The sequence below is a fragment of the Gossypium arboreum genome, chromosome 13, assembly GCF_025698485.1.
Source record: "Gossypium arboreum isolate Shixiya-1 chromosome 13, ASM2569848v2, whole genome shotgun sequence".
In the NCBI taxonomy this organism is placed as follows: Eukaryota; Viridiplantae; Streptophyta; class Magnoliopsida; order Malvales; family Malvaceae; genus Gossypium; species Gossypium arboreum.
In genome coordinates this window covers 14,925,373-14,941,934 of record NC_069082.1, presented here as the reverse complement: position 1 = coordinate 14,941,934, position 16,562 = coordinate 14,925,373, and the positions used below count along the sequence as shown (strand labels likewise).

Genomic DNA, 16,562 nt, shown 5'->3' with positions numbered 1-16,562 from the left:
ATTGTTTGGACCTGAATTTTGTACTTCTAACCAAGAAAATCATACATAATCACGTTTCATTATAGGATGTATCATTGACTAGCAAATATATTATTATTATTAAAAATTAATATCTTTCATAGTCTCAATAAGATCTAAGTCTAAATTGAATAAAATGTTAAACATCAAAAACAAATTAGTACTAATTAGAAAATGGAATCATGTGATACTTTTGACCATTTCTTATTGTTATAATAAACGTCGATAAATAAGGTAAAACGATTGCAAAGTAAATAAGAAAAGAAAAAAAAATAAGAACACATAAATTTTACATAGAAACTCTTTTGTAATAAAACTACGGGCAAAGACTCTATTTGTTTTACTGAAAATCGCTTTCGGAAAATTATTTCTAGAAAATAACTTACTTTTCTGGAAAAAACTAATATTTTCTGATGTTTGGATGAACCTGTGTAAAATACTTTTTATTGTTTGACATATTTCCTAAAAATATTTTACAAAATTGATTCCAATAAAACAAACATACATTTGAGATTTTTTATTTTTTATTATTTAATTGACTTTATTTTTATATCCATAAATTTGTTTTTATATTGTTTTGCATATATTAAAATTATTTTCTTAAATTCAGGTTTATTACAACGTCATTTTTTAGTTACATAGCTACAAAGTGAGTATTTTTATTTAAAATGTGACATCAATAAAATTGACAAAAAATTTTAACAATGTTAACAATTGGATTTGATTTTCAAATTTGAAAAGTAGAGGACTAAATTCTTGAAAATAAAAGTACAAGGACTAAATTCTAAATTTGTGAAGAATACATGAACTTATGGCATATTTAACCTTTATACTACAAAACATTTATTATTAATATATCTATAATTGTAATAAATATTTATTATTAAAATATTAATATTAAACATTTTCAATACTATGTGAAGAATATTATTTAAATTTATTATTTTTAAAATTTATTCTTAAAATAAAATTGAAATATTAAATAATTTATCTTATTATATTAATTATATTAATAATAAATTATATGATTAAATATAAATAATTAAATATGTATGTTTAATAATATTTATAACTATAACATTTTATATTAATATATTAATATTTTAAAAATAAAATAAATTTTATTATTAATATAATAATATTAAGCATTATTTAAGTTAACTTTTATATAAAAATAAAATTACCATAGAAGAGCTTTTTTGGAAAATGACTTACTCTTTTCAAAATGGTAAATTATTTTACAGGAAAAATGGCTTATTTTCCGTTGATTTGTAACTCATTTTCCCTTGATCAGGCTGTTTTTTGTGAAACAAACACAAGAAAATATAGAAAATATTTTCTACAAATTATTTTATGGTGAAGCAAACAAAGCCTAATGTTGAAAAATGAATGATACAAGAAGAGTTTCGACTACATCTATTTAGGAGTTGAAAAACCATATTCTAATCAAAATCATATAATAAAAGTATAGTTCTATACAGACTCAACTTGTTTGGTATGGTCCGCCAACCCCACAGATCCCTTATTTTCTCACTATATTTATTTTTTTAACAAGTAGCGAATTCGACACAATCTCTAACAGTTCTTAAACTTTTGTTTATTTGTAAAGAAAAAAATTAATACTATGGTCAAATTGTAATTTTATTTCCACTATTATATTTAAAATTTAATTTTAATCTTTATATTTTAATTTTGCATAATTTTATTCTCCACTTTTATCATATTATTGGTTAATCTAAATAGTTATAGATAAAATAGTAGTATAGATTACCAACAACTTTTTAGTTAAGTGACAAGAATTATATATCGTGGACATAAGAATTTAGATTAAATTTCAAGTAATCATATTTTTCATCCGCAGTAACAAAAAAAATGTTAATATATATTTCTTTTCCTTAAAACCAACAATTCCAACTCATTATACTAACATTTCGATAATAATAATAATAATAACCCTTATTATGTTAACATAGACTATTTCTTTTGTTGGAAAATTTATTTTATTTTGAAAAATAGGTAAATATTAGATTAACTGATCATAAAGTTGTAAAATTAGAGGGAGTAAATTATGCTAAATTTAAAGAGCAAGAACTAAATTCCGAATTTCAACATAGCAGAAGGACAAAACCCAGAATTTGACCTTATACTATCTATTGTTAAAGGATGACCGCAAAATGGCAGTCACATTAGGGTTTATTTCAAACGTCAGCTCTCTCCCCTTCCCTTTCTCATCACTTAGCATCACCACACCAAACCAAGAACCAACCAGTTTCTGGATTTATTTCTTCTTTAATTGAACCCATTCTTTTAAGCACACAAACGACAGACATTATCATCTTCATCATCATCTATTTTGTTCTACTTGTAGAAACACATAAACTAAAACACACACACACACACAAAAATGAAGTAGTCGACCAAGGCCCTTTTGTAATAAGTTAAAGAGACCTGTGTTGAAGAACAGTACTGATGTTGGTTCGTTGTCTCTTAACATTCCCTGAAGAATTAGATTCATTCCCACAAGTACTCTTCTCCATCACTGCTTTCAATGCTTCTTGTATTGAACCAATAACGTCACCACCATCACTGCTACAGCTCGATTCTTGTTCCTCTCCGGTAATGAAGAGTACATTCTTGACACGCCCGCCCAGCGTCGTGATCTCAGCTTTTAGTGTTTTGAGACGTAAATCTTTCAATGCTTTGATTAGGTCAGGCAAAAGATCGGACCTATCTTCACAGCAAAGCGAAGCTTTTATCACGAACTTACCATCTTGGTCCGATGTATCCACCGTTAGTTCATCGGTTTCGGTCGGTACCGGACTTGTTTCTGCTATCAAACACGTTTGCCGTTTAAGCTCTTTCACGTGTTGGATCACTTCCGCAAGCAGTGAAGCCTTGTCCGTCTATGTTACATGGTGGTAACCAAAACAACAGCACCATTAATTAACACGCATGCTAGGGTACCTCTGCCAGCAATGAAGCTAGCTTTTGTCCCATATTCCCATATCACAAGAAATAACCAAAAGAAAGAAAAATAGAATATGAAATCAATTAAGCAAGAAATGCCATTAATAGCATATTAAATAGATCTTGTTTGTGTAAAGAATAGATGGATTTTTGCTAATTTCCCCACATCCAAAACTTCATTGTTAATGATGGGGTATATTATTGTTTCAAGGTGTAACTAACAAAGGGTAATAGTTTATCAAGGCATGCGGAAGAAAATAGTGTTGGGGGAGTTTTGATTTCCTTTTAGGGATTTCATCCGACTCAATGTAACCATGGGAGACTAATACCGGCAGGTCTCGTAAAAAATTGGTTTGTGTAGCTTTATTACCTTTGGCTCCCTAGTTAATTTGGTTGATGATCCGGCAAGAAATTTTCCAAGGGACTGCTCCTTGGTTTCTCTTTATCATATCAATGCTCAATCCCTTTCGTTGTTTACTTTCCCTTCTTCTTGGAACCACCGCAAGACTTAAAGAATAAACCAAAAGACAAGCATTTGTTCTTTTTAATGAAAAGATCAAAACTGAAGGGAACAAAAGATGGGCCAAAAAGAAATTTGACAACCTTTCACGTCTAAATGAGTAGGTTTTGATAGCTTATTATCAGACCATGTGACCAACCATCTAAGTAGAATCTTAGGAAGACCTACAGGTATCTTTGAATGGGGGGGAAAGCTCATTAAAAAACAAAACAAAAAGGGGTGCACCAAAAGGCGTATGTATGACACTTCCAAATAATATACTAGGACATGTTGTAGGCGTGATGGTTTATAATGTTTTCTTTTTGACAAATTTATAAGCTTTTTTGTTTCATTTTAATGAACTGTACAATGACTACAACTTACTTTGGTGGTGCTTGGGAGTAAGCTGCGTAGCTTTGCGAGATGGTTGTTGATTCGTTCTCTTCTTCTCCTTTCAGCTTCACTGTGACTCTTAGAAGCAGCCATAGCCTTAGCGTCCATGATTTCTTGAGCGGTCATCTTACCTAACTCAGCTTGTAGCCCCAAAGGAGCTGAGCCAACAGCTCCAAAACTGTCGGATAAGATCCTCAGGCGATTAACTGATGGGGCACCATCGTATGCAAACTGCAGGGCAGCGGCAGGAGGAGCTGTTGAGGTAAATAACCCCCCGTATGATGATGGTGGAGGGGGGACTAGAAAAGAGCCATGGACATGGTCCTGAACCGGGTTTCCGGTGAAGTACTGGATTGGACTGAGAGCTTGAACCGGTGGGAAAGACCAAGGTAGTTGAGGGAATACCAACCCTCCCGTAGTTGCTCCAAATAACTCATCGTTGTGTAGTTGGTGGTGTTGTTGGGAAGCTTGTAGGTTATGGATAGGTCGAGGATAGTCTCGATATTCTTCTTTCTTTGCACACATAATAATTATATCCGTACTCTCCCTTCGGCCTGCCCTTAACTCTATAGATCACTTGCTATTCTCTGATATGAATTATGAAAAAGTATATATGAAATTGGAACAAAAAAAAGGGTTACGAACGAAGAAGAAGAAGAAGACTAAAGAGAGAAAGAACTTCCCTTGATGGATATGTTATATATATAGATGGAATTTTAAAAGCAAGCTAACTAGCTATCTCTCTAAATTCCTGTTGTACATGATTTCTTTGTGGTGGTGATAAATTGATAAGAGAGAGAGAGAGAACAAAGAAAAAAAATGGAACAAGGCAAGGAAAAGGGGAAAAGGATAGGACTTAGTGTAGAATGAATGATGATGAGTCAATATCTTTCACTGGTTTGTGGGTGATCTGATCTGATGACCATTTTGATTACCCTTCGCAAAATCAAAACAAGCTTTCGTTTTCATATACGTGCTTTGTTGGACTTGGAAGGAATGGTGTGTCTTTTTGGTTCCTTCGATTTATTTTTTATATATGTTAGTGTGTTTTGGTTTCTCCACTACACTAATTTATAGCGTCTGTATTTTGCAAGTAGTGTTAGTGCTAGTCTCCTTTCCTTTCCTTTCCTTTCTTCTTACGGCAATCCCCATGTAGCTATCAGCTTGGCTTGGGGAGAGAGGATCCTTTTCTTTATTAATTTTTTAGTCTATCTCACCTTTTTCGAATAATAAAATGGTCTAAGTTTGTTCTCACCCTTCTTATACTTTTAATTTCAAATTTTTAATCCAATTTTATACTTGAACTCTACCAAAAGATTTCATTTATATTAAATCATGTGGCACTTTATAAATAAAAACGAATTGTTGATGTGTCCAATATCACGCATATGGAGGATCTATTAGGCAAATAAAAATATTAAATTTAGGGTTGTAAGGTGTAACGAAGCAGGGGAGTGGAGATAGGGGCCTTGGTCCACCTTGCTTAAATGAAATAATTTTAATTTTAGCCCTTTTTGAGGTGCAGTTTTTCTTCTTCTTTTTTTTTTCAAAATGACATATAATCCATTTTAACAAAATTCCTTTGGATTCGATTATTATTATTATAAATGAATTTTAAAATTAAATCAAAAGAGTAGGAGAAGTAAATTCATGAAATTAAAAGTAGCCGGATTAAAGTTTAAAAATGTAAAGAAAACAGGGATTGGAGCATAATAAAACCTAATAAAATAACAACAGTGTGAAGAGAGAGATGGGGAACACAACGCAACACACACAGAGATTGTCGACCGACCAAAATCCAAAAAGGCTGATAAAAGGGTTAGCTTAGGTAAACCCTTTTCATATGGTTTTAATTTTAATATAGTGGGTTAAGCTCCCACGTTGTTCCACACTCTTGGCTATTTTCCACGCCCATCCTTTCTGCTTTCCCAACATCATGCAATCATTGTGTCTTGGAAACCAACCCCACCCCCCCGTCCTCTCCTTCTGAGCAACCTATCTTCAACATCATACACATTCCTTCCCTTTATTCAATTGGCCCTTCAAGTTGATGTTAATTAATATATGCTCCTTTTTTTATCATATAATTAATTCATATGCATATGTGGTTTGTTTTTTCTTAAAATCCTTTTAATTGATGTTTACTATATATAGGTTAAAATACTATTTTTAATGGTTTAAATTTCATCACAAACATTTATATTATATTTTGGAAATAACTTACATAAAAATAATACTAAAATTATAGTTTTAGGCATTAATAAAATTTATCATATTATCATATTTTAAAGACACAAAATTATTATTATAAACTTATTCTTAGAGAAATTTTTATAGTTCTTTTCACCGCATTACTCATGATCTATTTCTAATGTTTAATAACATTTCAACAATTTTTTCATGTTATTGACACATAATTTTGGTGCTTAAAATTTAATGATTCTTAAAAATTATTTTATTGGTGCCTAAAATTATGCTTTTAGGATGATGTTAATATAATTTATTCTCGTATAATAATATTTTGTTATTTTAAAATTTAATAATGTGGCACAATTTTACTGATACTTAAAAACTATATTTTTATGATGATTGTAATATAATTTATTCTCAATAATTAATTAAAATTAATTTTAGACCTTCTCATTTTGAACTAGTTTTTGTCATAAAAATAAAGAGATTTCATATATCTTGAATTTTTTTATGAAGGATAAGACGTAAGGATTGTTTAAAATTGAATCTAAAATTAATATTAACTGAAGATTTAAATATTTTTGGAATAATATTTTATGCATCTCTATGACATAAGTCTCATACACTATTAGTGAATATTAATATAACATATCATTATTAAATTAAACAAAAATATGTAACACTTGTAAGTAAGTAAATACTAATAATTTTGTTTAAACATAATTAAACATTAATAGTAATTATTATAAATAAGTATTAATAACTCTGGAATTTAGGATCTCAAATTTAAGTTTAGTGTATTTAATTATAATTAATTATTATTTAATTATGTTTAAATAAAATTATTAATATTTATTTATAAACCTCTACTATTTTTTGTGTTATTTAATAATGAATTGTGATGTTATTATTCATAGCTAATACATTTATGCACAAACAATACATTAAATATTTTTCATATTTTAAACTCTAGAAGCTTGTAGTTTTGATTTCTCTCTTGGTGATTAAATTGGGTAAATCCTTGGCATACTTGGGTTTGGAGGTTTATATTTACATAACAATTAAGGTAAAGCTATTTCCACAATAAACAACCAAGCATGTTCTGGGGAGAAAGATTTATAATCTTAGCCGTTCAAAAATACATTATATATATACACACATATATTCTAATGGCATAATGCTAAAATAATCCCTAATATTTGGTTATTTAACTACTTTGGTCATTTATATATATATATATATTTGGATTATTTTAGTTCCTAATGTTTTTTTATTAAATTAATCTATTTTTAACGAACATGTTGACATGACTGTTAACATTAATTATTGACATGACGATCTAAATGTAATTAAATGATAATGTAACATTATTTTATCTTATATGTCATGTTAATAAATAATTTTAAAATTATTAAAATTATTATATTAATTTTAAAATATAAAATTATTAAAATTATTAAAACTTTAATTTCCAATTTCCATAGTTTCTTCTTCCCCATTGTTTCTTCCTTAAAATCCCTTAATCCTCCAAAAATTAACTATTCATTTTCTTTCATGAAATCTGAAAATTTTTAAAAATTGAACTTAAAAACCTGGGTTTTTGAAAGTTGTTTTTAAAACTTGTGTTTTTGAAACCTGTTTTTAAAAATCAGCCTTCACCAATTCCCATTCTTCACTTCTCCATTCCCTTCCATACAAAATCTTCTCTTCTGTCGTCAAGCCAACCCCCCAAAATTAGCTTATAAGCTCTGCATTCTCGAAACAATGGCGATCAAACTCTTGTTTTACTAGGCAAATTCAGGGGTTTCTCTCATACCCAAATTTTCCAAAGCGTTTTTGGTTTTATTTCTCAAATACCCATCAGAAGGTTTCAAGCAAAAGTCTTTTGGGTAGCAGAGTTCAGTTTTTCAAACCTTATGTTCCCAAATGCAAATTTGGTTTTGGTCCAAATCGTGGTCTTTTGAAGAGCCATTGGTAATTTATTTTTTTATTTTGCAAATTATTGTATCATCTTTTTCTATTCTTTGTTGAAATTTGACCTCAGATTAGAGTGTTTGAACCCAGTGAAGTAGTCTGTTTGTTGGGTGCCACTGCCGCAGGGTTTTGATGGAAATGGGGGGCGACTCATTTTGAGCCGTTTATGTTTTTGTTTGCTTTGCATTTGCTGTGTTTTTTTTAGTTGGAGAAGTGGGACTCGGGGGAGGAGGAGGATGAACAATGGAAAGAAACAATGGATATGACTTGGGGGAGGAGGATGATGAAGATGGAAAGAAATAATGGAGATGATGATGATTATTTTAAAATAAGTTTAAAAATTTTAAAATCATTTGCTAACATAGCATATAAGATAATATAGTACGATAATATATTTAGATCGTCATATTAGCAATTGATGTTGACCATTAGTCAACTAATGGTAATGTCAGCATGTTCGTTAAAAATAAATTAATTTGAAAAAAAAATATTAGGGGCCAAAATGATCTAAAAAAATCATAAAAGGTCAAAGTGACCAAACATCCAAATATTAGGGCTATTTTTACATTATGCCTATTCTAATTTATTAAACTAAACAACCCAAATTAATTTGTTTTACAATTTAATTCTTTTAGGAAAGAATTAGAATTTACAAGTGCAATTACTATTATAAATAAATACAGAGTTATTATGAAATATATTTAAACCAATAAAAAGTATAAATGAATTAAAACTTCAAATAATTTAAACTAAAACTCATACATAACTATAACATATAATGAAATTAGAGATTTGTATGTGACAATTACACATAGTGAAATTCAAACTTGAAGACTCAAACATGCAGGGCAATTCGTAATTCTGGAAAAAGGATTTTATTTTAATTAGGGTATATTGGTATTGTATAATTTATATATTATTAGTAAATAAATTTGATCAACTAAATTTTAATGATATATTATTTTTATTTATTTTATATGAGTCATATTATGAATGCATGACAGAAAAGGAAATTGAAGACGGAAAAAAATGTTAAATATGGTATTGACACGTAGGTTATTGGGAAGGAAAATGATTGCATTGCTTGCATGCTTGGTTGGTGAAACCCAATGTTAGCAGAGTGTAAAAAGGAACAAGTGGTTTTGCATTTGCTTTTGACAAATGGCAGAGTCTAAAAAGGAATAAGAGGTGTTTCTATGTTGGAAAAAGAAGAGTAAATATTTGGAGATTAACTAGAAACTGTTATTAATTTTAATTCCATAACTGAATAACTTCCTACTACTAGTTTTTGTAAGGAAAAAGTCATGGTGACCCCAATATATGAACATAAAAGTTTGGATTAACTATAATGTTACATTTACGTTGGAACCAACTTCCATGTCTTGCTTATCATACATCAATTAATACAAATTTGAAGGTGTTGTAAAGAATAGAGAGGAGCATGAAGTGACTGTAAAGTCAAAACGAAGGGCAGTGGGTGTGGTGAGACTATTTGCTTTGGCAAAGTGCAGGGGATGGTTTGTGTGTTTTTAGGACCCTTTCTGTGGTCACAACTCACACGCATGGCTGCTTTTGGTCCCCCCCCCCCTCTCAATGTACCATCTTTTCCTTCTTTCTGCTACTTTTTTGTTTATCATATATCTCTCTTTTTTTCTTTAAAGATAATATATAAATTCAAAGGTTTTATGATAGCGGCAGCGCCACTATCTCAACCCACCACTCCACAAGTCACCCCAAAATTGTCGCAGGGGTTTACCATGACGCCATCCCCACCCTGTAATGACGTTCTATTCAAATTCATCTTGCATTTACTAGTTGCAACCAATGTTATACTGCTTCAACTTCATTCCTTTTCTACTAAGAAAATTCCAAAAAGTCAGAAAAAGAAAAACATAATTTTTTAAAGAAATTACAAAAAAAATAAAAATCCTATCACATATAAAATTGCATAAAATTAAAGTTTATATATAATTTTGATTATCCCTTTATTTTATATTAACTAATATCATATATAAACTTAATAATAAAAATGCGTAATTAAAACTTAATTTAAATTACATTAAGGAGTTGATAGTTACACACTAAAGTTGGAACAGATAAATAAAACTAAACATGATTTAAATAAATACTCATATTTATATTCATAATTTATATTATAAAAATTATTATTAAATAGTTATAAGTTTTAATATATATTTAGTATTAAAATATTAATATAAATATTTTCAATAATATATTAAGAATATTGTTTAAAAATTAAAAATTATTATAGTTAAAATATATTATTAAAATGTAATAGTTTAGCTTTTGCACCTACAAATAAAAAAAACAATATTAAAATAAAATTGTAATATTAAATAATTTATTAAAATAGTAAATATATTAATTATTTATATTATTAATAAAATCTTTATTCATTTGGCGTTAAGAGTCAATCGTATACCAACTCAATTAGGAGAATTAAGAAAATATATTTTGTAATTAAAATAAATTATATTATTTGAAAGTATTTTAATCTTTTTACTTAAAAGAAATCAATAAAATTTAGCATGTGGTTGAATTTAAACCAAATGCATTAGATGAACTTTTAACTTACCAATAAATAAAACTTTCTTTTTCTTTACCAGAAACACAAGTAAACTATCACATAACTATTGTTCATTTTCTTTTTTAGTCACCCAACTAATTGAGAGATTATTATTATTTAGTTCATTTTCTGTTAAATTTTGTACTGGAGAGTGACATGACAGTTAAAAATCAGTATAATAATAAATTTAACTGTCAACTTTTACATATTATATCAATTTAGTCATAATTTTAAAAAATTAATCCTCAAAATTTACAAATGATCTTAATATAATCCTTAAAATTTACCTTCCTCTTCCACTTTCCCCACCAACACTACCATTGTTGCCTCCATCTCTACCTCCTCCTTCACCTTTCTCTAAAAAATGAACCGCTAGATTCACAAAAAGACGAATTGGATGAATTGATAGTTTCAGTAAAGACATAATGCTTAAAACATACACATATAAATGAAAAAAAAAAAACAGTAGGAAATAAGTGACAGAAGGAATACTAATAACAATAACGTTGTGAGTAAGGAGAAAGAATTGGAAAGAAAAAAACTGGGTACGGATTTTTTTTTTCTTTTGGTTTTGAAAATTTTAATTTATTTTCATTAATGGATTTTGGAAGTCTCTTAAAAACTATAACTTTGGGGATCCGTTCATTGGTTTTTCATTAAAAAAAAAAGTTGGGACATTTTAGTTTGCATGGAAGTGATAAAGTTGCGCTTTGCTTTTTACTTCCAAACTGTAATTCAATCAGGCAAAAAAGTAGTTAATGTAGTTTTTGTTTGGTTAAAATGCAGTTTTGCTTGAAGCTTCCGCTATTGGCTTCATTGCCTACAGATTATGGAGGCTTGGATGTTCAAGTCGTATTGATTTTGAATCTAAATTCAGTTGAAGAAGGTAGCTAAATCGGCTTTTGTTCTATACCCTTTTTTTTATTTCAGGTTTCTAATTTCTTTGCATGGTGACGGTGAGAGAAGTGAAAGAGGAAGGTAAATTTTAAGCATTAAGCTTTCACGAGGTTATCCCGTTATTTGCAATGCGTAGGTAAAGATATGAAGTGAAGATTTATCAAGGATCAGTCACTTCACATTTCAAGAGCTTGGAGAAGAGTATGAAATCTTCTCTATTTTGATCTAAATAAATGGCATGTACATAGGTGAAACATTAGAGCAAGTGAGTGTCTAAATGCTTTAATACTTGTAAATGCTTTAATACTTGTGTTAAATGTGTTTTGGATCAAAGAGATACGGTATTATATAGTTCGTGAGTGTTGGTTATTGTTTGAATTGGTTGTGAATCAATTTGGTCTGGTTTAGAAATTTCAGATCTCCCGTCTAAAGCCTCGAGACATAAAAACTTCAAAATTAAAAATTTAAGTAATTAAATCATGTCTTGAGACATAAAGGACTTCGTCTAGAAACAAAAAACCCTTTTATCTCGAGCTAAGACAATTTTGGAGCCAACTTTCTATAGTGTCAAAGCAATATCTTGAGAAAATATTGTTTTAGTATTGAGACATACAACCAGCAACTGAAAATTTTTGTATTAAATGAGCCCCAAATAATTAATCCTTATTAATAGTCTAATTATGTTCTCAAAACTCATTAAAGAAAAAGTCCAAATTATAAATATTTGATAATGTGGGATTTATTTGGGTAACAAGTGTTACATAGGTTCTCAAATTTATGGGGCGGAACTTATCTAAATACTAATTAAATGTAGAAAAATTAAATATGAAATTAACAAATTACTTTTTATCCACTAAAAAATACATAAAGGTAGGAAAACTCTCTAAATTGGTATAACTGATAAAGTATCAACAATCTTATAATCTATTTTTTCAACTGGGGACGGGGAATAGGTTACAAGGAGAGTGAAAATTATTATATATATAAATTTTATATCTTAAAAGATTTTTTAGAAAAGGAATTATTTTTTAGTAAAAGTAATTAATTTTTTAAAAAATTAAACAACATATTTTTATTCTAATATGATGATTTTACTATTTTTCTCAATTTAATTCATGGAACAAATTTCAGTGAAAATTTTGATATATAATTCTTTTGACAATTTCTTAATTTTAATATGCAATAGTCTTGGGCTTTGGCGGATAATACGGTAAGCACGGTTACAATCTGGTAGAAACAATTTATACACCGCGAATTGCAAAGATATTCAAATTGAACGACGAAAGTAGGCGTAGGTGATCCTTGAGTAAAGGTAGATTTCTTTGTGTCGTCTTATTTGATCCAAAATAAATAAACAATAGAAGCTTAGATTTTAGGCCATTGTTCAAATGTACCCGCCTGTGATTCATATTTTTGGTTTTTGTGATTTGGTAGTTCAAAAGTTCATCAATGGCGAATACAGCTCATATTCCCACTAGCAACTCTGCTCTTATTGCTATGATCGCCGACGAGGTGGGTACAACTTTTGAAGTAGGCATAAATCAGTACACACATCTCTAATCTTTTTGGTGTTTTTGTATCATTTTGTTGCATTGCCCATATGATTTTGCCAGTCATCCTTCTTGAATTTAGATCTTCAACGCTTGGATTTTTATGTCAATTAGATTCATGAAATTTAGATAAAGATTTACTTTATTTATTTTTAAAGAATGACTGAGTTAATTGCTATAGAATTTATCCAGAAAACAAGTAGAAAGTATTTTTATGAGTTAGATTAATGTTGCTTAGCGACTGAAAACTTCATTTTGCATGAAAGGTTGATACAGTTCAAATCTATATAATCATGAAAGGTAAAATCATGACCTTTTTATGAATTATTGCGATATATTTTGTTCGAAAAGCTTAATCATCACCATACATTTTTACGAATTCCCCCCAAATTTATTCTTTTAGTCATTTACCTTCTTCTATATGTTATCAATAGACAATTGCAAGAATAAGGGGTTCTTATGACATGATTTGATGAACACTAATGCAAATGTTGTTAATATGGAAACTAAAACCATTACATTTTATTTAACCTGTTTGATATATAATTTTTTGGGGCTAGGACACCGTGGTTGGATTTCTACTTGCTGGAGTGGGTAATGTTGACTTGCGAAGAAAGACAAATTATCTTATTGTGGACTCAAGTAGGCTCTTAAACTTTCTATGTTTAATTAGTACCACTTCAAAAGTTTGATGTTTACGTATGCTCTATGTCAAGCTCGTCGCCATATTACTGTCTTTGAATCTCCTAATGTTATTTGAATATAACAATATACGTTCACCTTGACTGTGCTTTATGTGATGCCTAGTTAAGGAGTGGAGAACATGTTATTATAATCAATACAGAAAATTGTTGTTTAGGAGTGTTTTAAGTTAAAAGTATGCCTTTTTAATGTAACCATGTTTGTTATTACTATGTTTAAAAGTCATTCTACCTTCTGCAACTTTCTTTCTGGAGTGGAAAACCTATGTTTTCGTCTCTTTTCCTGTTGAAATGATAATTAGTTAGCTGGATCAAAAAGAAAGTTCATGCATAATTACAAAGATGGACAATATCTCAATAGGAAGATTCCATATTTATCTTAAATCATTGGCATTGCCAATTGCCATCATCTTTATCTTTCATTTATGGATGCCTTTTGTTTTTTACCTTCTAGAAACCACAGTTAAACAAATTGAAGATGCATTTAAAGAGTTCACAACAAGGACAGATATTGCTATCGTGCTGATTAGTCAATATGTAAGTTGTTTGCTTAATGCTATCATATAGAATCATTTATTTCTTGATGATTGTTAAGGTGTGTCATGAACAAAAAAGTTGCAACTGAGGAGAACTGTGAAATGCACAAATCTTATAATGTCTCTTGCTTCCATCATCATCATTAACTCAGACTCATACTGATCCTTAGAAGTCAATGTTGGTTGGTTATCACTGAAATGTGAATATAAATCACCTTCAGATCAAAGGCAAGTATACTAGATTCAATAATGAAGTACATTGTTCAAGTGATTTTATCTGTACAAACTTTTCATGGCTTTGCGTTTCCATGACATGATCATTAACAACCAAAGACACTACCAAACAATGATATTGGTTATGAGATTTGATCAAATATAAAACCCATCATTGCATAAAATCCCTTTTTAAGGGAAGCACTTAAACATTGGGTGACAACTATAGGCCTATTTTATGCTTTCCTTATTATGTGGTTCTATGTGTAAAGTTTTTATTGATTATTTGTTGCTCAGTTGAAGCCAAGCATATGGACATAGTTTAGGGGTGAATGGAGGGGGTAGTTTTATAGTTTTGTGTGAACGTACATGAGATTCTAGTGTACCAAGGTGTTAAGATAGGTAAGAAGCGTTATCTCATCTCGCATGCTTTTATTGGCATTTTGATGAATTTCCCTTTACTTTGATAATTTCGTCATTCTAATATTGGCATTAGATTAAGAAAAGCTCTTATCTTCTGAATATATAACCTCATTAGTTTTCATCTATAATGATACAAATCCATACACAAGAATTTATATTTGAATTTCATTCTTAAGTCTTGTGGGCTAAATTAAGGAGCAAGGCTTTCACCCTTTTAATTGCAGGTCGCTAATATGATAAGATTTTTAGTGGATAGCTATAACAAGCCTATTCCTGCAATTTTGGAGATTCCATCCAAGAACCATCCTTATGATCCTGCACATGATTCTATTCTTTCACGAGTTAAACACCTCTTCAATGCAGAATCAGTGGCATCTACAAGGCATTAAATGCAAATACCCTTGAGATTTTCACTATCCAGTGATGTTTTAAAATTTTCCATTGATTATATTATGACTTAAATTTATTTATTTATTCCTATTTCCTATTTGGAGATATGCTTTAATGGCCTTTTTAGTTGAATAAATGACGTTTGAAGAGAATTTTTGAGCATTAAATGGCCTTAAATAATAAATATTTATAAACTAAAATCATCAGACCATCAGAAAATGGTAACACTAACACCTTTCTTTTTTATAGGAAGCTTTTAATAATGTGCAAAATGAGAAGCCAAGCTGGGTGGATGTCCTATTAAATTGTATGTTCAAAATCAGCTTCTCTTATTGGCTAAATATTTTACACGACAAAACTTCCTCCAAGTTCAGGCCTGGAAAACCAATTCCTAGATATGGAAAAACATATTGAAAGTTCGCGACATTTGTTTGCAGGGAATTGACATTCAAATTCGGGATGGCACAAGCATTTCAATAGTAGACAATGGATTGTCCCTAATCCAGGTTCCTGGAAAAGTGCTACCAGGAATTCCAATGTCCAATTTATGATCGCAATACAACAATGTAATCCAGACCCAATATGGCCAAAGTTGGATGGCGGAATTATCATCGAGAGCATTTTCCTTGTTCAAGCAGGGTGACAAATTCGTTTGGAAAGTTGGCCACTTTAGGGAATTCACGGTCAAAGAGGTGTAAAAGTGGATAATTAATAGCAATAGCTCCCCAAGTTCCATATTAAGGTATAAATGGTTGGTTCTATGGCGTATCAAACTACCTCTCAAGATCCTAGTTTTTATATGAAAAATTTACAACAATGGGCTGTCGGTTCAGGTCGAAATTTAGAAGCATCCCTACATTTGGTCTCTGTTGCCCTCTTTGCTATAAAGTGGATGAAACCCTTGATCATCTTTCTCACAATTGCATATTTGCAGCAGTATGGTTTGGTTCCAATCAAGGAGTTCATGTTGATCATTTACAAGTTTAGGATGTCCATGAATGGACTGCTAGTTGGTTAGAAGAACTACAAATCGACAGGTACAACCGTCACTTTACATACAGGAAATTTATTGTTATGCTTTAGCAAATCTGGAAGCATAGGAATTTTGTTTGCTTCTCAAATAAGATTGCAACCCCTCTACAAACAATACATGCTATCTCGACGTACTATGAGTACCTATACTCAGCCTTTGCCACAAAGGAATCACGATCTCAACGTAGGGGC

The 16,562-nt window shown here is 29.9% G+C and overlaps 2 protein-coding genes across 2 annotated transcripts; one reads left to right on the top strand and one right to left on the bottom strand.

Annotated features, from left to right (window-relative positions):
* Nucleotides 1-2,084: 2,084 nt before the first annotated feature.
* Nucleotides 2,085-4,960, bottom strand: LOC108461920 (transcription factor bHLH30-like). The gene is made up of 2 exons (XM_017761904.2): nucleotides 3,869-4,960; nucleotides 2,085-2,921 (listed from the first exon to the last, which is right to left on the bottom strand). The coding sequence occupies exons 1-2, from the start codon at nucleotides 4,400-4,402 to the stop codon at nucleotides 2,457-2,459; spliced, it is 999 nt and encodes a 332-aa protein (XP_017617393.1). The 5' UTR covers nucleotides 4,403-4,960; the 3' UTR covers nucleotides 2,085-2,456.
* A 7,745-nt stretch (nucleotides 4,961-12,705) lies between these two features.
* Nucleotides 12,706-15,490, top strand: LOC108463607 (V-type proton ATPase subunit F-like). Its single transcript, XM_017763526.2, has 5 exons — nucleotides 12,706-12,837; nucleotides 12,960-13,037; nucleotides 13,636-13,717; nucleotides 14,231-14,313; nucleotides 15,173-15,490. Exons 2-5 carry the CDS (start codon nucleotides 12,975-12,977, stop codon nucleotides 15,335-15,337), a joined length of 393 nt encoding a protein of 130 aa, XP_017619015.1. The 5' UTR covers nucleotides 12,706-12,837; nucleotides 12,960-12,974; the 3' UTR covers nucleotides 15,338-15,490.
* Nucleotides 15,491-16,562: the final 1,072 nt, after the last annotated feature.

Coding starts and splice junctions, on each gene's coding strand:
- LOC108461920 (XM_017761904.2), bottom strand. CDS start 4,402: ATGTGTGCAAAGAAAGAAGAATATCGAGACTATCCTCGACCTATCCAT. Junction 2,922..3,868: donor TACTCCCAAGCACCACCAAA/GTAAGTTGTAGT, acceptor CATGTAACATAG/ACGGACAAGGCTTCACTGCT.
- LOC108463607 (XM_017763526.2), top strand. CDS start 12,975: ATGGCGAATACAGCTCATATTCCCACTAGCAACTCTGCTCTTATTGCT. Junction 13,038..13,635: donor TTGCTATGATCGCCGACGAG/GTGGGTACAACT, acceptor TTTTGGGGCTAG/GACACCGTGGTTGGATTTCT. Junction 14,314..15,172: donor TCGTGCTGATTAGTCAATAT/GTAAGTTGTTTG, acceptor TTTTAATTGCAG/GTCGCTAATATGATAAGATT.